The sequence below is a fragment of the Leptonychotes weddellii genome, chromosome 11, assembly GCF_054177405.1.
Source record: "Leptonychotes weddellii isolate Sample4059 chromosome 11, ASM5417740v2, whole genome shotgun sequence".
Taxonomy (NCBI): domain Eukaryota; kingdom Metazoa; phylum Chordata; class Mammalia; order Carnivora; family Phocidae; genus Leptonychotes; species Leptonychotes weddellii.
Genome location: NC_138379.1, coordinates 23,297,032 through 23,319,580, shown reverse-complemented (window position 1 = coordinate 23,319,580; position 22,549 = coordinate 23,297,032). Strand labels below are relative to the sequence as shown.

General features: G+C 44.1%; 2 protein-coding genes across 8 annotated transcripts in view; one reads left to right on the top strand and one right to left on the bottom strand.

Annotated features, from left to right (window-relative positions):
- Positions 1-11,143, top strand: part of TCP11L1 (t-complex 11 like 1) — a 38,573-nt gene extending 27,430 nt beyond the window's left edge. For 2 of the 7 annotated variants that reach the window (XM_081798370.1, XM_081798373.1), the window contains 4 exons: positions 1,314-1,495; positions 3,153-3,325; positions 6,940-7,119; positions 8,513-9,146. In XM_081798370.1, the coding sequence (XP_081654496.1) occupies positions 1,314-1,495; positions 3,153-3,325; positions 6,940-7,119; positions 8,513-8,667 (690 nt within the window). In that variant the 3' untranslated portion in view covers positions 8,668-9,146. Of the gene's footprint in view, positions 1-1,313; positions 1,496-3,152; positions 3,326-6,939; positions 9,148-9,362 lie in introns of those variants that run through there. The other 5 variants (XM_081798369.1, XM_081798371.1, XM_081798372.1 and 2 more) reach the window with 5 other exon arrangements.
- Positions 11,144-13,721: 2,578 nt separating this feature from the next.
- Positions 13,722-22,549, bottom strand: part of CSTF3 (cleavage stimulation factor subunit 3) — a 70,038-nt gene continuing 61,210 nt past the window's right edge. Inside the window, exons 16-21 of the mRNA XM_006740105.3 lie at positions 20,095-20,164; positions 18,682-18,877; positions 16,389-16,542; positions 15,631-15,725; positions 15,425-15,485; positions 13,722-14,966 (exon numbers count right to left, since the gene is read on the bottom strand). Of these exons, the coding sequence (XP_006740168.1) occupies positions 14,764-14,966; positions 15,425-15,485; positions 15,631-15,725; positions 16,389-16,542; positions 18,682-18,877; positions 20,095-20,164 (779 nt within the window). The 3' untranslated portion in view covers positions 13,722-14,763. The remainder of the gene's footprint in view (positions 14,967-15,424; positions 15,486-15,630; positions 15,726-16,388; positions 16,543-18,681; positions 18,878-20,094; positions 20,165-22,549) is intronic.

The following is a 22,549-nucleotide window of genomic DNA, read 5'->3' as shown; positions in this document are numbered from 1 at the left end:
ACGCTGTAAGCCTAAGGCTTCATTCACTCTTGCCTCTGAGTTCCCTGTTTCGCACCAAAGGAGCCTCTAAATAAAGAGGGTGAGCAGGTAGGGGAGGCTCTGTTCTGAATAGTGGCACGTTCTCTCCCGGAGGGCAGTTCGCAGCCTGACATTTCTTTTAAAAATACCGCTGTGGGGAAGATGGTGTTTTTCACTGGACACCGATGTCTACCCTGAGGATTGATTGTTGGAAATCTTTTGTATCCTAAACCCAAGTCCTGTGCAAAGCTGGGATGCTGCTGTGTCACCGAGTGAAGTCAAGGAAGAGGCTGGGTCTGTGGAAGCATCTCTGTTTAACAACAGAGGATCCTGAATCTTCAAAGATAGTTTTCACTGCGTGAGAAGAATTCTAGGCGAAGACCCTAAATTGTTAATGTCTTGATTTGGTGTGTCAGTCTCTTATAGCAAGACTAGTCCTTAACATTTATTTGGTTCACCTGTAAAAACTCCCATCGGAAGGTGTATTCATCAGCCCTTCCAGTGTTCTTTCCTGCATCCCACGCAGGGCACTTTGGCCTGGTAGGATGCATGGGGGATGCAGTCAGGGAAATCCTCTCACTGCTTTCAGGGTGGCTTTGGATTGTTTTCTGTCATTCCTCCTTTTTTCTACTTACTGTTTCTTTTTCATTTTCTTTATTCACTCACCGATTCTTGAGGACCTCCTTTGTGCTAGTGAGGGGGACACCAAGGTGAATCACGTAGGCTCTCCCTTCAAGCAGCTTCTCCTCTCCTTCCCTCTGGGGGCTCTGGCTGGAGAGCCTGGCTGCCCGGTTTGCTCTGGACTGGGGGCGGGGGGGTGCTGCCGTTTGCAGGACTTGGGAGTTCCAGTTTTAAAGCCAGGACAGCCCTGGACAAACTGGGATGAGTTGGTCACTCTAGCTCCATATCTCATTACTCTTTTCCTGTCTCATGATAGAACTCCCAGTTACTGAGTGTTGGCTCTGCCGGCCCACTTTAGATCCATGGCTAGCCCCGTGAAGCAGGAATCCGTTTTGCACAGGGCTCCGAGGGTTGGAGAAATTGGTGTGAGGTTATACTGCGTTTCCGTGGCCATCTGCCTCCTGTTCTTAGTGAGAGTGCTCTCTGGCAGTCTTCCTAAGGAGCAAGGGGCTCTGAGGGGGAAGGATGATTCACGCATGACTCCCTCAGCTCTGAAATGACTAGAAAATTCTGAGGGCACCTGTGGAGGCCTGTGTGGGGCTATAGCCCCACCGCCCCCTGCTGGCCAGCCTGCATCTCCCGCTCAGGGATGATTTCTGTCGTCTCCATTACAGACCGTTTTGATGGACCAGGCTCGCTTCCAAGAGCTCCAGCTCCAGCTGGAGCAGCTCACCATTCTGGGAGCCGTGTTGCTGGTCACGTTCAGCATGGCAGCCCCAGGAATTGCCAGCCAGGCCGACTTTGCTGAGAAACTCAAGATGATCGTGAAGGTTCTGCTGACAGATGCGCATCTGCCGTAAGTGGCCCCTGTGGAACAGCTGGGAGGCAGCGGGTGGCCGAGAGCGGCTGCAGGGGGTTCTCCCGGTGTGGGGACGCCCCGGGGCTGCTCTCTAGGAACTGAGAGGAAACCTTGCTCCCTGGTTTTTTCACCCCAGCAGAACTGATCCGGGTTCATACAAACGGCGTTAGAGTCAATTCTAGGGTCCGCAAGGCTCTAGGAGAGTGGCTTTCACATGTTTAGGCCCAGGACCCACAGTAAGAAATTCATTTTCCGCTGTGACCTAGTACACACTTCAAGCACACATGTAACTGAAATAAAAACTTCACAAAGTGAAATTTAATCTGAACCATGCTTAACACAAATTCTTATAACATTAAAAAAAAATAAAAAAACACTGGTTGCTGCCCGCTGAAATGCTCTCACAAGCCCCTAACAGTTTGGGCGGCACGGCCCTGGGAAAAGTCCTCTAAGAAGCGGGCGGCGTCCCCCCCGAGTCGCTGGGCCGTGAGCAGTTCTGTGCCCTTGCCCGCTCCTCGCGGCCCCCAGTGCTGCGTGTAAATGCCTCAGTTCATCGGGCAGCACGAGGCCACCCCTGCGGAGACGTCCGCTCAGGTCCGTGTGGTTCCCAGCCTACAGGATATTCTCTACTGGTCAGAAGTAAACACGGCCTCTGACAGGGCCCAGTTCAGAGGATTCCTGGAGGAGAATGTCCCCAGACTTTCTCATCCTTACGAGACGGAGGCATTTTCCTGCCGAGTTCGCACAAAGCGTGCCTGTGCTCGGTGCGGTGAGGGGTGTGTGTGCACATGCTGGGGTAGGCCGGGAGGGGTTTGCTGAGCTGAGGCCCTGGCACGGGGGCAGCCCTGGGCTGTCACCGAGGTCCTCCCGCCCCCCGGCAGACCGGTTGTCTACTGCTTAAAGCTACCAGGAGGGGCCCTGTCTGGCACTTCTTCAGGGGGTTCCCGCCCTGCGCTTCAGTATCCACCCTGGCTCTCAGGTTGGCACAGAGTTGGTACTAGCAGGGAGTCCCAGGGCTTGCACGTTTGCTCCCACGACTCCTGCTGTACCAAGGGTTTAGGCCCAGAACAAAAGCCTTACAGGAAACCCACCAGCAGGAGGGCTCCCCACCGATACTCCAGGAGAGCCTGAGCGCTCTGAAAAATCAAGGTGCTCATTTTTTTTAACTTCGGGATTTCAGTGTTACTTTTTTAAAGTAGTTAATACGTTCCCATGTTTCACAAATCGAAAGGGACAGAAGGGTATCCAGTGAAAAGTTTCTCTCCCACTCCTGTCCCACAGCTCCCTGATTCTGGATTCTTGCGTATTACTCAGTGGCATTCAAGATTTCAGGCTTATTTCAGCACACAGATGCTAGCAAGAAGTTGGGTTTGGGGTTGTTAGCGCTGGTATAGTCTCAGCCCTTCCCTTCCCACTGTCCTTTCTAGGAGAGAGAGAGAGAGAGAGTCTCCTGAGTCAGGTGTCCACAGCCTGGAAGGTTGGGGGCAGGGAAGAGAGTCCTAGACTTTCTCTTTGAACATGTCAGTCTATGAACTGACTCAGATTGTGACTCTTATCAGGGCTTGGGCTCTTAACTTGGCTTGAGCTCGGTGGATGTGCACTTTGCTTATGGGCTCTTTCCTCCCTGCCTTCTCCTTTCCCTTCTGTACTCTAGCTCCTTCCATCTGAAGGACGCCCTGACTACCATTGGGGAGAAAGTCTGCCTGGAGGTGAGCAGCTGCCTAGCCCTGTGTGGGCTCACCCCCTTCACCACGGAAAAGGAGGCCGTGCTCAAGGGCCAGATCCAGGCTGTAGCCAGTCCCGACGACCCCATCCGCAGGATCATGGGTACGTTTTGGGGGGAAAGATGGGCAGCAGGGATGTGCCCTTGGAGGGGCTGGCAGACCAGCCCCTCTGAAGAAATCTAGAAGGCTTTGATAGGTTATGAGTGCTGATGAGTGAGGAGAGAGTGAGTAATCACCATCAATGAGCATGACCCAAAGATCTGGACAAGTGACCAGGCAGCTGTCATTGTTCTGAGGGCTCTGACTTTGGAATCACAGGCTTTGTTCAGAACCCTGCTCCAGCACTGTGAGGTAATAGAAAATATAAGCATTGGTCTCTGCCCCCGTTCCCAGCACAGGGCTCCTAAAATTCTTGTAATTTCCTAAGTGATAAGAGCACTAAGCGCATCTTTTGTTCTAAGATTGGTCTTTGACCTGGATCCTGACACAGAGCTCTTAAATCCTTTGGAATTTCCTGGGTGATAGGAGTGTCTTTTGTTCTAATGAGGCAACTCTGGGTGGGCTCTGAAAGACCAGGCCATGATTAGAAGGCTGGAATTTTCAGCCCCGCCCCCCCGCCCCCATTCTCCAAGAAAGGAGAGAGGGGCTGGAAATGCCTATGATGAAGCCGCCATAAATATTCCAGAAGTACAGGGTTCCGGGAGCGTCTGGGTTATTCATGTAATGGGAGGGTGATGGACCCCAACTCCACCAAAGCTCCTGCCCTCAGGACTCTCCCAGACCTCACCCTATGTGTCTTTTGTTCTGGTTTTCATCTGTATCCAAATCCTTTATTATGTAATAAGCTAGTAAACATACGTGTTTCCCTGAGTTCTGTGAGCTGTTCTAGCCAATAATCAAAATCCAGGGGAGAGGAGGTCATGGGACCCTCCAGTTTGTAGCCAAATCAGACAGAAGCTGTGGGCGTCCTGGGGACCTACTACTTGCAGTTGGCTTCTGAAATGGGGGTAGGGGGGCAGCCTCGTGGGACTGAGCCCCTGGCCTGTGGGATGTGAAACTCCCTCCAGGTAGTGTCAGAATGGAGTACAATAGTAGGACACCCTGCTGGTGTTGCAGAGAATCGCTTGGTGTGGGAAGCCCCTGCCCTCGCCTACATCTGTTGCAGGTGTGTTTGGGATGTGTGGTGAGAATGAAGGAGGAGCCGGGGTTTTCTTCACGAGCACCTGCTGTGTGGCTTGAGCAGGTGACCGGATGCTCCAGGTTCCTCATTTCTAAAAGGGATAATACCGGGGCGCCTGGGTGGCTCAGTCGTTAAGCGTCTGCTTTCGGCTCAGGTCATGATCCCAGGGTCCTGGGATCAAGCCCCGCATCAGGCTCCCTGCTCCGCGGGAAGCCTGCTTCTCCCTCTCCCATTCCCCCTGCTTGTGTTCCCTCTCTCACTATGTCTCTCCCTGTCAAATAAATAAATAAAATCTTTAAAAAAAATAATAAAAGGGATAATACTGACAACCCTATACAGTTGCTGGGAAGACCACAGGGCATGAGGTCCATAAAGTGCTTATCAGAATATCCGTAGCCCATTGCAAGTACTTGCTAGAGAGGAGCTATTATTAAAAAGATTACTGTGTTAGCTGTTACTCTTCATCATCCCAGCCATAACACTGTGGAACATTCTGTTTGCTGTTGCTGGTTGATCGAGGAATACAGTGGTCATCTAATTTGGGGGCACCTGGCTGGCTCAGTCAGAGCACGTGACTCTTGATCTCGGGGTTGTAAGTTCAAGCCCCACGTTGGGTATAGAGATTACTTAAAAATAAAATCTTTAAAAAAATTTTTTTCATCTAGGGGCTCCTGGGTGGCTCAGTTGGTTAAGCGTCCGACTGTTGATTTCGGTTCAGGCCATGATCTGAAGGTTGTGGGATCGAGCCCGGAGGTGGGCCCCACACTTAGCAGGGAGTCTGCTTGAGATTCTGTCTCTCCTCTCCCTCTGCATCTCCCCCGCAACTTGGACTTGTTCGCTCACTCGCTCTCTCAAATAAATCTTTAAAACATTTTTTCATCTAATTTTTAAAACTCCTCTATTTCTCTTTAGTGTAATTAATTTTGAAGTCATTCTTTAACTTCTTTATGAAACTAAATAGGTGTTCAACATAGAAATAATGAATAGTTAGCAGGCTTCAAGCAAAAGCTGAATGACCTGTGGTTATCAGATTTCCGGTTGGAGTAGAGGCTGAACCAGTGACGTGAGCCGGCTTCTAACACTATGACTTCCTTTTTTTTTTTATTTTTTATTTTTTATTTTTTTAAAGATTTTATTTATTTATTTGAGACAGAGAGAATGAGAGAGACAGAGAGCACATGACAGGGGGAAGGGTCAGAGGGAGAAGCAGGCTCCCTGCCAAGCAGGGAGCCCGATGCGGGACTCGATCCCGGGACTCCAGGATCATGACCTGAGCCGAAGGCAGTCGCTTAACCAACTGAGCCACCCAGGCGCCCACTATGACTTCCTTTTTATCCTTAAGTAATATTTGATGGAAAAAGTTACAGGGATCGACAGTTTTTTCAAAATGACTTCATCCCAGCCCTGCATTGGTCACGATGTTGTCTGTGGGTCACTCAGGAGGAGCCTCTTGCAGATAGAAGGACCATCAAGATTAATATTAGTGACTTTGGTAGAGATGCAGGAACGTGCCGTAAATAGACTGCCGGCTAACAAGCTGCTCCACGTCCTGCCATGTTGGGTGCTGAGTAACAGGTGGTCATAGACCTGGAGCTAAAACCCAGCCCTGGGGTAGGAATGATCCAAGGATCTCCAGTTCCGTGTGGGGCTTCCAACTCTGAGAACCTTAGAAAACCAAACTAACTTGGCAACAGCGGTAATGGGACCCATCTGGTCAGCAGTTGCTTTGTCACTGTGTATTGGGGTCTGAAGGGTGTAGGTCATTTGCACCCGAGAGGGTCCCACAGGCGTGCAGTTTGAAAGAACTCGGTGAATATAAATGCCCCTATTGCTTTTGTAAGAAAATCTGTAAGGGTTGATGAGGACCATGCAAAAGCGTCCTAGAGAGGAATGGCTTAAAAAGCAGCTCAACCTGAATTATTCCTCAGTAGTACAAGTTGGCAGGTGGCCACACCTCCGTGGCGGCGTTAAAGAAGGATGTTCACGCTGCTTACATGTGGGCTTGGTGGGAAAAGCTCACAGATTCACAATGCTAGAATCTTTTTTTTCCATTTCTGAACTTACAATTCCTGCTTTACCCCCCACCTTCCCTCCCCCCCGGGCCCCATTTTTTATGTGCTCTTCAGCAATGGTTCATGGTGGTCTCAGGGTGTCTTTCTCCTCAGAGCAGAACCTGTCAACACTTCAGTCTCCTTGTATTGATTCACACATTTATTCTTCCTTTCCAAATGTATTTTGAGCTTCTCCTGGGGCCAGGTCTCCTGCCAGGCCGTGGGCTGAGTGCTGGGGCGGGGGGGATGATGAACAGGATAAGCGTGCTTCTACCCTCGTGAAACTAACCATCTAGAGCTGGAGAGGAAGTGTTCTAAATGGACTGAATGTTTGAAGTGCACAGTGCTGTGGGCACCTGGTCTAGGGGGTGGGCAGGGAGGACTTCCCGGGAAAAAGGATGTTTAAGCTAAAAACTGAAGCATAATCAGAAGTTTGCAGAGTCACCCTGAACAAGAAACAACCAACTGCTTTCTTTCCTATCACAGATTCCCGAATCCTGATCTTCTTAGAAAGCTACCTTGCCTCGGGTCATCAGAAGCCATTGCTCACGGTCCCTGGGGGATTGGGTCCAGTTCAGAAAGAGCTGGAAGAAGTTGCTATTAAATTTGTCCGCCTGGTCAACTATAACAAGATGGTCTTCAGTCCCTACTACGATGCCATCCTCAGTAAGATCCTTGTCCGATCCTAACACGTGTGCACTCTAGGCCGCAGTAGTATTAGCTTCTTGGTACAGAATACCTATTCTCAACTCTAGTGTTGCTTTGGAAAATGGCTATTTAGTACATTTCTATGTAACAGCCCTGATTCCAAAAGGAAGAACACTGTGTATCACTGTTGAAAAGAGTTGTTGAAAAAGGCACTGAATTCTAGTTTGAAGGTTTGTATTTATGAGTGCAAGTTTACAAATCAAGAAGCTTCTTGTTCTCTTAAGTTTGAGGTAGCACTCCGCTTTTAAACGGTAGACTGCCGTGTGTCTCCACTGACTCTGTCCTGATTCGAGCTGCCTTGTCTTTCCCAGGGGGCTGGGGCCTCTTTTCCGCCATCTGGGTAGTTTTCCTTTCAGATACCCGAGAGGATCTGCCAGCCACCCAAGAGTGACCAAGCCATGTCCGTGTTGAGACTCATGCCCCTCCCTGGCACCGACCCTCACTCTTCCCTCCAGCTATTTTGTGTTAGAAGGGCTATCCCTAGTCTTACTGCCTCCCCTCAACCCCAGTGATGGCGTTCTCCCTGCCTGGCCTAGCCAGAGCCCCCGAGCGCCAGAGCCCTTTTGTTCTAGAGGGGAGTTAATTGATTTTAAAAAGCTTATTCTTTTATACAGAATCATTCCTGAGTCTGGATGATAGCAGTTATGACTTCTGGGATCTAGAGAAAGGAAATTCTTTGACTTTTAAGCTTTGAAAGTTAAGGAGGAAATATTTTTTTAAACAGTATATACGTTGGTGTAATTTAAAAGACAGATGTCTGGAGTTTTTACTGAAAAATTCACTGATACAATGCACAGATGTATTGATTGGATTTGAATTTCAGAAATAGATTTAAGTGTTTTCAGATAAAACAGTATAGTGTAAGCTCACTTATTTCTTGGATAAGGAAGTCATAGAAAATCCCTGGTTTTAGAGCAGTATTTTTTTGAGGAACTTAGTGACCAGAATTCCTGACATATCCTGTGGCTGAAAGGGTAGTTGGGGTCTCACAGATGACCTACTCTGTTAAAAAAAAAAAAAAAAAAAGTAAAGCCCTGCGTGTGTATGTGCGTGCGTGTTTCAGACAGGGACATTATATTAGAAGCAGAGCCATGAAGTTGGGAGTGAACTCCAAGTGCGGGAACAGCACAAGGCAAAATAATGCAAGGAATCCCTTAAAGCGGTGAGGGCTATGGTGGGGCGGGAGGCAGGCGTGATGGCAGGCGCGGTGGCAGCCTACCGGAGGAACGTTCGCTCTGTAGACTATCGAGTCGTACCAAGCTTCAGGAGAGGGTACGCTTATGTTGGGGGGACTGTGATTTCTCCAAATACATGCTACAAACTGTGTTCTAATGGTGTTTTCTAATTGCAGTCAGAAATGTATGCTGCATTATGTGGTCCGAAGTCCTATTATTAAAGTTTATACTCAAGGACAGATCTTCCCTGGTTTCATTGGAAGGGAATAAAAGTTCAATAAGTAGAACTTTTAAAGGACAAAATCACATCTTTTATAGTGTCTTCAAATGAGGTCACTTCTGGAATTGTTTCTGGAGGTAAGGTTGCTCTGTGGCAGCTGTGCTTGTTGGTCATGTGGTACCCCTCTCCCCCCAGGCTGAGAAGCCCGAGCACTCTAAGTGAGCACCATGCCCAACACGGGCCTTGAACTCACAACCCCAGGATCGGGAGTCACATGCTCTCCGACCCAGCCTCCAGCCACCCGCCCCAGCCCCCCCAAGCACTCTTTTGCCTGCCTCAGCCTCCGAGAGTGTTTGGGGTTTAGTGCCGCCTCCGCCAAGGATGAAGGGGAAGAGCTTTACCCCCTAATACACAGGGTGGATCAGCACTTCCTGTAGTCACTCTTTCTAAATTTTAATTCTTTTTTTTGCTTTCTTTTCTAAGGGTTAGCTTTTTACAAGATTTGACTTTTTTTTTTTTTGCCCCTCATGGGTTCCTAAATTCAGAGTTAAGTTTGTACCATCTGAAATCTTTTTTTTTTTTTTAAAGATTTATTTATTTATTTATTTGAGAGAGCGAGAATGAGAGAGAGTACATGAGAGGGGGGAGGGTCAGAGGGAGAAGCAGGCTCCTCGCTGAGCAGGGAGCCTGATGCGGGACTCGATCCCGGGACTCCAGGATCATGACCTGAGCCGAAGGCAGTTGCTTAACCAACTGAGCCACCCAGGCGCCCTGTACCATCTGAAATCTTGATGCATATTTTACAGGGACTCACACAGACTCTCATGCCCCCCCCCGCCCCCCCGTGTCCACTGGTGGAGTTCTCCAAGTGGCAAAGCCAAGAATGAAGGAGGCAAAGTTCAGAATCACAATATTCATATTGAATTGTGTTGTTGTTCTTTGAAGATAAGTGAGCTACTTTCTTCTTGGAATCTCACAGGATTATCACTAAAGGCCAGGAAAATTCATTTAGTCACTCAGGAAATGTTTGCTGAGCATCTCCTTGTAATCTCCCCCCTTCCCCAACCCGCAGTTCTCCCTCCAAGATATGTATCCTTTGGAGCAGAAATTATCCTTCAGAATTGACCTGGTTCTATGTAATGCATTCTGACTGGATTTGACATGATTTTCTATCTAACGGGTTTGTGGAAACAAGCGTCTTTTAGGGGAGTGCTAGGTTTATTTGGTGGTAGTACTTTACTGTGGATAGAACTGAGCGCCTTGAGAGTTGGGTCCATCATAGCAGGTGTGTTCGATTTATCTGATGGCCTCACGAATGAATGAATGTCCAGAGCGGGAACTGCTACTTTGTCAGCTCTCGGTTGGGTGGATGGATTCTCAGCCTAGAAGTTTTTTGAAAATCTCATTACGTTTAAAGCAAGCTGTACCATGCGATTGTTTATGTAACCATATAACCCGACTATAAATATACTTCAGGTAAGGACGTCTTACCGATTAAATGCAGTAGGCAGGTGCCTCAGAGTTTTTTTCTCTGAAGAAAAGTTATGAATAAGTCTGACACAGCAGGGATATAATGTGCACATGCTGGCTGGCGATTAATGGGTTATTTAGCAGTTCTGCTTTTGTGGAGGTGCTTATGTTCATCTCTCTAAAACCCTAAGATTCCTGGGAATAAAGAGGTGTTGCCGCACGACCATTCCTACTGAGTTACAAAGGGAATGAATAGGTGTTTGCTGTTTGATTTCCAGTGACTTTTGGCATGCTCTGGTTTCTGTGTAGAATGTTTGTATTAATTTTCATTTTGAGGCTGGGTGGTAGAGTGGAAAGACTGGGAGCTGTCAGGAAACCAGAGTTCTGACCCCATTTCTGTTACGTACTAACTGGGGCAAATCAGGACCTATTTCCAGCACATGTAACATGAAAGGACTAGACTGGATCTTTGAACTGCTTTCCAATCCTGACATTCTGTGATGTGTCTCATTTGAGTAACTTAAGTACACTGCAGTAGGATCGTGCACAGAGCTCCTGATTTAGAGGGCGGTCTGGGTTGGAGTCCTTCCTCTCTTGCCTTCTTACTGGCTGTGTGATATTGGGCCAGTCATTGTCCCTTGGGCCCCAGCATTTTCATCGGTAAAATGGGGAAACGATTCATTGACACTTGCTGTGAGGATTACATTTGATAATGGATATTAGAATGCTTTGTACATGGGAAAGGACTATAAATAGGAGGAGAGCATATAACCGTCTCCCCGTAGGTGTACCTGTGTCTGTGCCCAGCCTCCCTTCAGTCAGCGTATTCTACGGGCTGGACGGAAGGGTTTCCTCCTGTCCTGGGTCTCGTACTTTCTTCTGTCATCTCTTCTGTACTAAAGCTGCAATCTTCCCTTTGCTCCTCTCCCTGCTTCCACCGCCACCCCACTGATTCCTCCCCACCTCACCTCTGTATTATTTGAACCAAATGAATTCATGAGTGAACAAATGAAGGATGGCAGATGATGGGCTATGAAACTCCTATTTAAGGGCACTTATCTCATTGAAAACATAATCTAAATAAAGAACCACAATGATGTTTGCAACTGTGTCTTTATATTGGATTTTGTATTCTTTTTTTTTTTTAAAGATTTTATTTATTTATTTGAGAAAGAGAGAATGAGAGAGAGCACATGAGAGGGGGGAGGGTCAGAGGGAGAAGCAGACTCCCTGCCGAGCAGGGAGCCCGATGCGGGACTCGATCCAGGGACTCCAGGATCATGACCTGAGCCGAAGGCAGTCGCTTAACCAACTGAGCCACCCAGGCGCCCTGGATTTTGTATTCTATAACTGTTTTGTTCGTAGCGCTCAAAACAACTTCATGGAACGGAGGAGATACTCTGTAAGCTCAATAAGCTCTTTTAATCTGTCAAATGCTCACTGATCCTTTCTGAAGTAGAGCCCCGGAAATAAATGTCTGGAGCCTAAACGGGCAGGATTTAGTTGCACCTGGCTCTGCTGGGGGTTTCTGTTTATATCGCCTTCAGAACCTAAGAACCAGGACTCATGTGTAGGCCTGGTTTAGGTTTGAAATCACACGTGTCTGGAGTTAGTAGCACTAGTCACATTTCACCATTTTTACGTTTTATCTGAACTAAACACCGAGAAGGGTATAAGATTAACTTCTGACTTCAAGAGCAACCCCAGAATTGAAGAAGCTCCTTCATTTCTGTCGTTTTCATTCCTGCCGCCTCTGCTTTCTGAAGTTGTCTTCGTCGTGCTAAAAGCAGAACTCTGGTCAGGGCTCAGGGAGGAAAATTTAGAAAATGGATGAATTGTTTTTCTTGACTTTTATTCCCAAAGCTTGGTAAGCTGACCCTTTTGTTGAATATGTAAGATTTTACTTAGATCAGGAACATGGTTATCTGTTTTGTTACTTCATGTAAATGATCTGTTAGGACTTCTGAATTTTTTATTAAATAGAACTTCACTTAAAAAAATAATAATAAATAGAACTTCATTTGCTGAGTGTCAGGTAAGAGGACTACCGACATTAATGAAGTTTGCTTTGGAAACTGAAATGTAAAAAACAAATTTATGAATATGGTAAATACGTTTTTACTGTCATATAAATGAACTCTTGGTTTTACATGCTAAGCGTAGGCCAATAGAGGGTTATAAAATTACCAAATAAATTCATAATTATTGACCAAGGTTAATATGCTGACAAAAGTGTATTTTTTCATTCTTTTCTAATGGTACAAATTTGGTTGTTGAGTTTTACATTTACTAGGTCGCTACAACCTTTTACTTTACTGGACGTGGCAGCATAGATCAAACTTCTTACTTGAAATTCAGTGCTAAAGGCTAGAGTTTGATGTTGTTCAGGAAGGACTTAGAGTCCTTACATCTTACCTGGTTCTAGAGTTCTCTAGAAAATGTCATTGCTTTTATAAGAAGGAAAAATATGGATATCTTCTGAAAATTTCTGGGTCTAGCACTACGGATATAGGAGAGTTCCTGGACAAGTGGGACCGGCTGTATGAGCAGACGTCTGCACATTAGAGTTCCAAAAGTAAGTGCGGATTTCTAATATCATGCGACTTGATCAACTGTGTCTACAAAAGGAATGATCAAATAATCATGTTAAAATCTAAAAATTCATAAGGTATCTATAGCAGAACATTAGAAAATGGTTTCTCCTGGGCGCCTGGGTGGCTCAGTTGGTTGAGCGACTGCCTTCGGCTCAGGTCATGATCCTGGAGTCCCGGGATCGAGTCCCGCATCGGGCTCCTTGCTCGGCAGGGGGTCTGCTTCTCCCTCTGCCCTCTTCCCTCTCGTGCTCTCTGTCTCTCATTCTCTCTCTCTCAAATAAATAAATAAAATCTTTAAAAAAAAGAAAAAGAAAATGGTTTCTCCTAACATTCCTTTTTGTGTTTAAAAATCAAATAACATTCAGGGGAAAAACATCTTAGAAATAAATGCAGTAGGAACAGTTACAATACACAATGGCTACTCAGTGGCACTTCTCATCAAGGTGGGTGCGCGCGTGTTTTCTCTTTATTACGAGGCTAAAAAAATCATTTTTCATGCATTCACGTAGCTTTGTTTTGTTGTCCATGTAGATGTTATTACAGATCATTACAGGCATTTGAAGCCATTTGTCTTTAAAACACTACGCAAAGTGGCTGGGTGAGGGACACTGGGGAGGGCATGTGCTACGGTGAGCGCCGTGGACTGTGTAAGACTGATGAGTCACAGACCTGTACCCCTGAAACAAATAATACAGCATATGTTAATAATAAATGGGGGAAAAAAACCAAACACTACCCAAAGATAGCAGTTCAGGAGAGATTCTGCCCCTCTGTATTTTAATGCCTGGGAAGCTATTGTGCCTTTCAGATCGTTTTGATGATAACCATATTAAGAAAAACTATACAGCTTAAAAATAATACTTAAGAGGATAACAAAATCTGAATTAGAGCCAGCTGACTTTGTTTATAGGCTATTTTAGCTTTAATGGGAAAAACGGGAGACACATGTTTGTGAATTATGTAAATATCAAGATAACGTTTTTTCCATTACAAGCAAGAGTTTTATAGAAATATTTGAAGCTGATTTTAAAATGTATTTAGTTACTTTTGAATTCAAACTCTAAACTGCATACCCAATATGTAAGAGTTTCTTTGATACTTCCTCCCCCCCGCCCCGCCCCACCTTCCTTTTAGCTTTTATTCTGAATCACAACCCTTAGGCTCAACTAGTTTTCTGTCTAGTAGTTTTTCTAGAAATGAGTCAAGAGGACATAATGTTGCTAACAAAGAGCGAAACCGAATTCTTGGGACTTATAATTTAATGCTAACTGTGTGTAGCTCTTGAGCACTGAGTACCTTCTGAAATATATTTGTGAGAGCAAGACAGTGGGTGGTTAAAGGAATTCCCACACTTTGCTTTTTAAGAGACACGAAAGGTAATATATCTGCCTCAGATTAATTGGGGGAAAGTACATTCATATTTGAGGATTTCTAAAATGTTTAATTTGCCTCTTAAAATTAGATCCCTCTGTTTTCAGTTAATACTGAGACCAGGAGAGGACAGGTAGGTAAGTATACATAAATACAAGATGACTTTTCTTTGGATTGGCATTTATTTTTAAATGGTATTGGCTGAATAAAGTAAGTAGCTATTTTAAATAAATTCTGAATGGAAGCAGCAGGAGGCATGACATTTTTGAGATCCTTTTATTTTTTTTAAAGGATTGTTTTAAAATTTTAAACTACAAAACTGATCCCATACATTCTGCCATAAATAAAAACAAACAATAAGGCAGACTCTACATAAGCAAACTGAGAACTGTTTTCAGAAAATGTGGTAAAATGCTTTACAATCATAAGCCATCCAGTTTTTAAAATAAAACTGTTGAAAACTCACAAATCTTCAAGCGGCACATACAAGACCCCCTTGAAGAGGGAACAAAATGTGGTTCTGCCATTTTGTGCTGTTCTCACATTTTTGAAAACCTAGTTTTGCTTAGAGCACAGGTCTGTTCCATGTTCTAAAATTCACACAGGTTGGTTGGTGGTTTTTCTTCCCAAGAACCATATGATAGAGGCACCAATGACATACGACTTTGTTTCCAAGAACCTTGTAACAAAGCATTGTCTCTTTTAAACATACGACTTAAGAGGCAAGAACGGAATCCTGGAGTTTTCTTCCAGAGCCCGGCTGGGGCCCGCTTCACCGAATTCGCTTCTGCTGCCGCGCTCTGTAGATGTCATGAACAGGGGGGACGACAGCTCCCTTTTCTTCATCGTCATCGGAATCCTCGTTGGGCCTCTTGACCGCCTTGGTGAGTACGGCGTTGCTCTCCACCGGGCCGTTCCCCTCGACGGCCAGCTCCGGGGCGCCGCCCGTGATGATCCGAACAGCTTCCTCAACAGCTGCGCAAACCACACGGAAAGGAAGGACTGTTGGGGGGTGGGGAGACCTGGGCGGGGGATGCTGCAGAGTCCGCCCCGGGGAGAGAGACTGCACGCGCTACTTGGGACACTTCATGGTTGCCTGCAGAGCCTACTATTGGCAGAGCAAGGGAGGGCACGAGTGACACTACATAAATAATTAAAGGAAAAGACCAAAGTGGCTCTTAAAATGACTTTCAGAAGCCCAGTGTCCTAGTTCGTGTTCCCATGATAGAAAAGATCCGCTTTTGTGATGTTTTACTCAGTGGCATTAGAATGTGAACGAGCCTCTCTGTACCAAAGAGGGTTTGACTGCTCTGAGGTTTCACTGTACTGCAAGATGGCTAGCTGGAGTTGGGAACTTCAGTGCCAAAGAATAACAATCGCCTGCCTAGGAGACCATGTGAATTTGGCCCTAAAGCGGGGCTTTTGTCACTTACTATTTGGTATCTTGCATCTTCGGAAAATTTCCATCAGTTCATCCACTTGTACAAAAGGACCCTATTTTGACACAAATGAATTTTAATCTCCAACAATCTGACAAGTTAAAATCGCACTACTTTACATTTTCCGTGAGAGGCGAAAAAGCACATGATTATTATAACCCACAGAGCAAGTATTATCAAGAAAATAAGAGTAAACAAACCTGGAAGCAGATGGGAGGAGGGAGAAGTTTCATTAGAACGACGGCTGCAGGCGGCACTGGGAACACGCCCCCGGGAACAGGGTGTAAGCCGGGTGCTGTGACACAAGGAGAAGGGGGGATCAGACAGGATGGAAGAATTTCTAGACAGAGCTAAAATAAATCAGAAGTAATTTATATAGAGGGTTCTAAGTATTGCTTTGTTCTGGACATTTCAAATTGCTTTTACTGCTATACGTGTTCGGCCAACTACAGTGGAGGAGACAGGGCCGTCTCACCCCCATGGCCGCTGGGAGGCAGAAGAGTAAACAACCCAGTGGCAGAACTTCAGTTTTTGTCAAAGACCATTTCTAAGCCTCATAAATCATGTGTTCAGCAATCCTTTTTAAAGTCAGTTACTCAACGGCATGTTTAATCATAAGGGCCTTGTTCAAATAGGATCTAGAAGGGCCGCTACCCATTAGTGAGTGTAAATAACACCAAACAGCGTCACTGAAGTGAGTGTGCAGTTGTACAGGTAATTTGTATGGAGCAGCATTTCTGCCCACACAGGTTACTAGAATCTGGATCGTTGAGGGTATTTTCATTTTTAAAGACATTCTTAACTCCTCTTGCTTCAAAGATTACAGCCAAGTCACTTGTCATAGTGACCCTGAGTCTAATAATTAACCTGCAAGGGAAAGGTCACATCACTCCCCCCCACCTCTGGATTTAAATCAACAAACAGAGGTCTCAGTACTGGATCTAAAGTCATGGCTTACGTGCTAAATGTCGTGGCTGAAATGGAATCATCTGCTGAGTGTCTGGTTTGGGGTACTCTGGTTTTCTATCCACTTCATCTTTCAGAACAGGCACTATGGAAGGAGCTACAACTGGGTCTGGAATTATAGCTGCTAGCTTAGCACGGGAGACATCCTGAAAATGCAGAACACAAGAATCCTAAACCTGAAAAAGGGACTTGAAGTATCATTGTGCAATTCTACAATCTTGAGGATACACTGAATACCTGGGTTAAAACCACAGAGAACTGAGAGGGACAAGTTAGAATGTGACGGTAAAGACTATTAAACACTCAACAAGGAAAGCTACAAGGCTTTAGAGATGTGGTGTTTGATAACCTTGCCCTAACCCTGGTCAGGAATTGTTTGACTCAGTGCTGCTGGGTAGGACATTTGCAAGCTTTTTTGAGTAAACACCTGACTGGGCACCAGGAAGAGAGTGGGGCAATTTGTGAGAAAATCTACAATTTTAGATATTTTTCTGACCCTTCCCTTCCACTAGAATTGAACAATATCAATTTAAGTGAAGCCCTACTTCATGAAAGCTAAAATAATCACTTAAACTAATTAATACAATTTTATTAATGAAATAAAAAATTATTCCCGACATAGTTACAGGGAAGAAGTGACCGATATTGAGCAGCCACCCTTTGTCCAGTTTTCACCATTTATTCCCTCTTTGATGAGGCAAATAGTAACCTCTCCATTTTATAGAAGGAACTGAAGCTCAAAGAGGTTCTAATATTTCCGAGGTCTTAGAGCTAAGAAGTAGAGAAAGGACTGGGAGCACTGGCCTCTGACCACAAACCCACCCACCATCCTCTTTTTAGTTTATCAGCAGTGCCCCACCAGGGCTGAGAACAGTTCTCCAAGACCGGTCAAAAGGGACAGTATGGCCACCTATCAGCGGGGCCCCGCCCCAGAGAAGTTCCTCTGCTCTAGGCGCTGCTGTCAGCCTGCCTGTCTGGAACCAAAAGAGCCCCTTTCGCCATCATCGACGCAGAAGAACATTTCACTTTCTCAACACTTGCTCATATGCACAGTTGGTGGCAGATCTCAGTGAGCAGGCCCATCGGGAACGGCTTTTTTCTCTTCCCCTCCCACATTATGTACACATGGGAGTATATTTAATCCTTCTCTCCCAAAATGAAAGAGTTGAAATAGAAATAGAAGATGGAGAATTCATACTGAAGAAGTAGTTCAACTTGGAAATAGTAAGAGCTCTATTTTCATTAATTTCCATTTTCACCTTGACGAAGTTGAAATAGTCCTTGCTAACTTCACATAGTGGTCTTAAAGGTCTTTTGCTTTTCCTTGAGAAGTTAAACTAGAAGCTGACCTTCCTGACCCCTGAGCAGTCACCCCTAGTTACAGAATAGGAAGATGGGACTGGCACGGAACTGGGGCTTCCATCAGTGAAAAGGTCTGAAGGTCAATTATGGGTCATTTTCCCCAAACATGTAAATCTGGTTCACACACCAGACCAGCAAGACACAGGCCCAAAGAGGCTGCTGAAGAGAATGATGGTCAAGAGCATCCTAATGCTGGTTGGCTTAAAGGGACCCAATCTAGGATCTTGTGGGTATCGCTTCCCTTTGGATTTCTATCTTGGTCTTTGTTTTCATGACACAGGAAAAAAAAAAAATCAAGAAATGACAGAACAATGTTTTTCTCAGCAAGGGCTATTTCTGGAGCTGCATGAACATTAACCTTTCCCCCGGGCCTAAACAGGTTGAGGGGCCAGATTTCTTAGGACTCAGTTGTCTATATAGAGGAGTTCAATTCCCAGATAAGCTCATTTCCTCAAGAGCCCCCTGAAGTACTGTGTTAAGATACAAATCCCTTCAGGAACTTTATGGACTTCTTAACAAGCTGTGAGGTTTCTTCATTATACCTACAGGAGCTACATTTGGTTTAGGATCTGTCAAAACACGTTCATGAGTTTTAAGAACTATTAGAAAAAACATAGCACCTAAAATGACATTTTTTCTTCCTTCCACAATACCTTCATGTGCCCACCAGACAAGATACAGGGCCCTGGCAATTACAGGGGAAGGCTGAAAGTGTTAAATCTCACTCTCGCATTTTGTTCGGTACTTTTGATACTCAGTGTTTCATAAACCCAAGGAAAATCCCTGAACTTTTTTCCTGTTTTCTGAAAATCTAAAACTAATTTCTATTTCAGAATTTCCTTTAGAGGGATGTGTTTCCATAAACTATTCTAAAACACGGGAAAAGTAGGGACACTACACACCTCTTGATCCTAAGTACATACCTTATAACCAAGCGCTTTTAGTTCACTCGCCGAGCAAGGATATAAGTCCATGAACTTATATCTGTCCACCAGTAAAGCTGTTTCTTTGCCTTCATACTCTTCTTTGAATGCTGTAAACCGTCTTTTCTCCACTTTGAGTATGCTAGCTAGATCACCAATGTTACTTTCGAAAGCTAGAAATCGGGCCCAGATTTCTCTGTAATAAATACAGTCAGTACTTAATTATTCTGGGTTTGGAAGAGGGAGTCCATTTACAAAAAAAAAGCCTGAAGTTCCCTTCTCCCTTTTTTTAGTTAGAAAAAGCTCTTTTTTTAATTAAGGTTTCCAAACTACAGGACAGTATAACAAATACCTATGGATCATCATCATCACCTAGATTTAATCATTGTTAATATTTTGCCGTATTTGCTTCATCTTGCTTTTGCTTAAGTATTTGAAAGTAAATTATAACACTTCACCCTGCACTCCTGTGTATTTAAGCCTCTTTTTGAGATTTTATTTATTTAGCGCACCTTCCTATCCCCTTGTGGTCAGTAAGAGACACAGTTAGGTAAACTGTAGGTGGAAGAGCTGAAAAGGAACATACCCAGACTTCCAATTTCTCCTGAATAATGTGGCTTCACCATTTTGTTTAGTGGCATGAATTATTTTGTGGAATACATTCTTCACTCAATGTATGAATAAAAATATATTCTAAAACCTAACATGATTGCTTTTTTTCCCCTCATTAACATGGATTATTTGGGACATATTTGTGCCTCAGAACTGTTGTAACAGCCAGAATTAATTCTCTGAGACTCTACTTAAATGTCACTAAATACCTTTGTATTAAAGTAACACACAGAATGCCGACTGCATACCAGGAATAGGACTATCACAAAAAGCCTACATTGGCTGATATTACTATTAGTAGCTGAGAGAAGGTTTGGGAAGGTTATGAAATGTATCCAGGGTATAATCAGCTGAGCTGGAAATTGAACCCAAGACTCCAAAGCCTTACTATTTCCACTCTACCACTATACCATGTTCCTTTGTTTGATAAAACTGACAGAGTCAAAAGCATAAACCAGGGATGTAATATATCAAACAAACTTTGAATATGTAAGAGTTTTTGCCCTTGAGTAAGGTAAAACTTTCAGAACTTGTATTTGTTCGTATCAATTTCTAGGGCATGGTAAACTAGGAAGATATATTAAAATATTTAATAATAAATGCCTAACATCTCTCAAAACAATTCTCAGTATACAAACATTTTTTTAAAAAATCTTAAACAGGCAGATATTTGTAAATTAAGCTTCAAGAGAGAAGGGAAATTTCTCCTGAAACTTCTAAACAAACGTTCATCCACAGATCACAATTCAAGTGTTAAAGCTGCCATCGGAACCCAACCAACAAGTTTTCCCAATAGCTTACCCAGACTTCTCAGGAGGAAGGCTTCCAGAGGTTAAGACTCGTTCAAACAAAACTCGGGTATTATTGTCCTCTAGGATATATAAAAAGATTTTAAATATTGAAAAATTACATTTTACAATCAACCGTGTATTTACATATGTATCATCTCGTTTAATTCTCACAAAAATCCTCTGCAAAAAGGTAACCATTTCCCCAATTTTTATAGATGAGTTAACCTGGGGTTCAAAACAATTGAGTTGGGGACGCCTGTGTGGCTCAGTCCATTAAGTGTCTGCCTTTGGCTCAGGTCATGATCCCAGGGTCCTGGGATTGAGCCCTGCATGGGGCTCCCTGCTCCGCGGGGAGCCTGCTTCTCCCTCTCCCTCTGCTGCTCCCCCTGCTTGTGCTCTTTCGATCTCTCTGACAAATAAATAAAATCTTAAATAACCCAAAACAACAACAACAACAAAACCAGACAAAAAATGATTGAGTTGATCTGGCTCACTGTTACTGAGTAACAGCTGGAACTAGAAGCCAGGTTTTTTTACCTGTAGTTCAGCCCTCCTCCTACATATACTGCATTTATGTCAGGCCATTTATAACATATCTGAGCGAGGTATCCACTGGCCTTTTTGATCTTTTTTTTTTTAAGGTTTTATTTATTTATTTGAGAGAGAAAGAGAGCATGAGCGGGGTGAGGGGCAGAGGGAGAAGCAGACTCCCACTGAGCAGGGAGCCCAATGCGGGGCTCGATCCTAGGACCCCGGGATCATGGCCTGAGCCGAAGGCAGCCTCTTAATCGACTGAGCCACCCAGGCGCCCCCCCCACTGGCCTTTAAAATATAATAAAAATTATATATCTGCTTACATTGTGTCACAATTGATATTTTTTAAATACCTGGAATGTGATGGATGGCAAGCTCAAATTTATATATAGGCGATTTTCTTATTTTGCAGCACCAGGACTACTCTCTATATAACTACTTTAAATTCTTGTATAGGTACAATTAAAATTTAAGTCTTGGGAGTTCCCCTGTAGCTGGAAGTGGGAAAATAACACTTCTTCCTAAGGGATCTATTAAAATTTAAGAATCCTGCAATACATTTACTAACAATCATTGAACTGTATATTTTAAATGGGGGCATTTATGGTATATAAACTATACCTCAATAAAGTTTTTTAAAAATCCAGCAGAGTGTTGGTTTTTATTGCCTCAGGGTAGTTATTCAGTGTTTTTTTTTTAAAGATTTTATTTATTTATTTGAGAGAGAGAGAGTGAGAGAGCACAAGAGGGGGGAGCGGGAGAGGGAGAAGCAGACTCCCCGCTGAGCAGGGAGCCCGATGCGGAACTCGATCCCGGGACTCCAGGATCATGACCTGAGCCGAAGGCAGTCGCTTAACCAACTGAGCCACCCAGGCGCCCTATTCAGTGTTTACTACATGTCCATACACAAAGTAAAACCAAGAGATTAAATGTGTTGAACCTAAGAAGATGGCACCATATTCATGGCTTTCATCTTAAACTTAAGATACTGTACTTAAACTTAAGATACTGTACTTCAAAAAATAAGTAAATCTTGTATTTTATTCTTTTTGTTTTAACCCAGGCCTTGCTGCATACACACTTTCTACCATTCCACATAACTTTCCCACTGCTTTACATGCCGTCTTCTCTACCTGGAATAATGCATTTTCCTCTATCTTTTCCTGGCTAACTACTGTTCATCCTTCAAGACCCATCTCATGTTGCCTCTAGAACAGCACTGTCCAACAGACATATAATGCAAGCTACATATATAATTTAAATTTTCCACTAGCCACATTTAAAAGAGTAAAAACAGGTGAAATTAATTTTAATATATTTTATTTAACTCAAGATATCTAAATTATTTTGGCATGTAATTAATATGAAAAATTAATATGAAAATTAGGGTATTTTACTTTTTTTAAAAATTTTTTTATTTTTTGTACTGACTCTTTGAAATCTGGTATGTAGTTTACACTTACACCACATCTCATTTTGGCCTAGCCCCATTTCAGAGCCGAAGGCAGCTGCTTAACCGACTGAGCCACCCAGGCACCCCAAGAATGCTGTATTTTTAAAAAATATCATTCAAAGCATTGATATATAGCTGTGATATCTAACTCATTTACATGGCACATAATTGTACATTTCTTTTTTTATTTTATTTTATTTTTTATTTTTTATTTTTTTATTTTTTTTTAAAGATTTTATTTATTTGACAGAGCACAAGCAGAGGGAGAGAGAGGGAGAAGCAGGCTCCCCGCCGAGCCGGGAGCCCGATGTGGGACTCGATCCCAGGACCCTGGGATCATGACCTGGGCCGAAGGCAGCCGCTTAACCGACATTTCTTTTTTTAAAAAATTTTTATTGTTATGTTAATCCCCATACATTACATCATTAGTTTTAGATGTAGTGTTCCATGATTCATTGTTTGTGCATAACACCCAGTG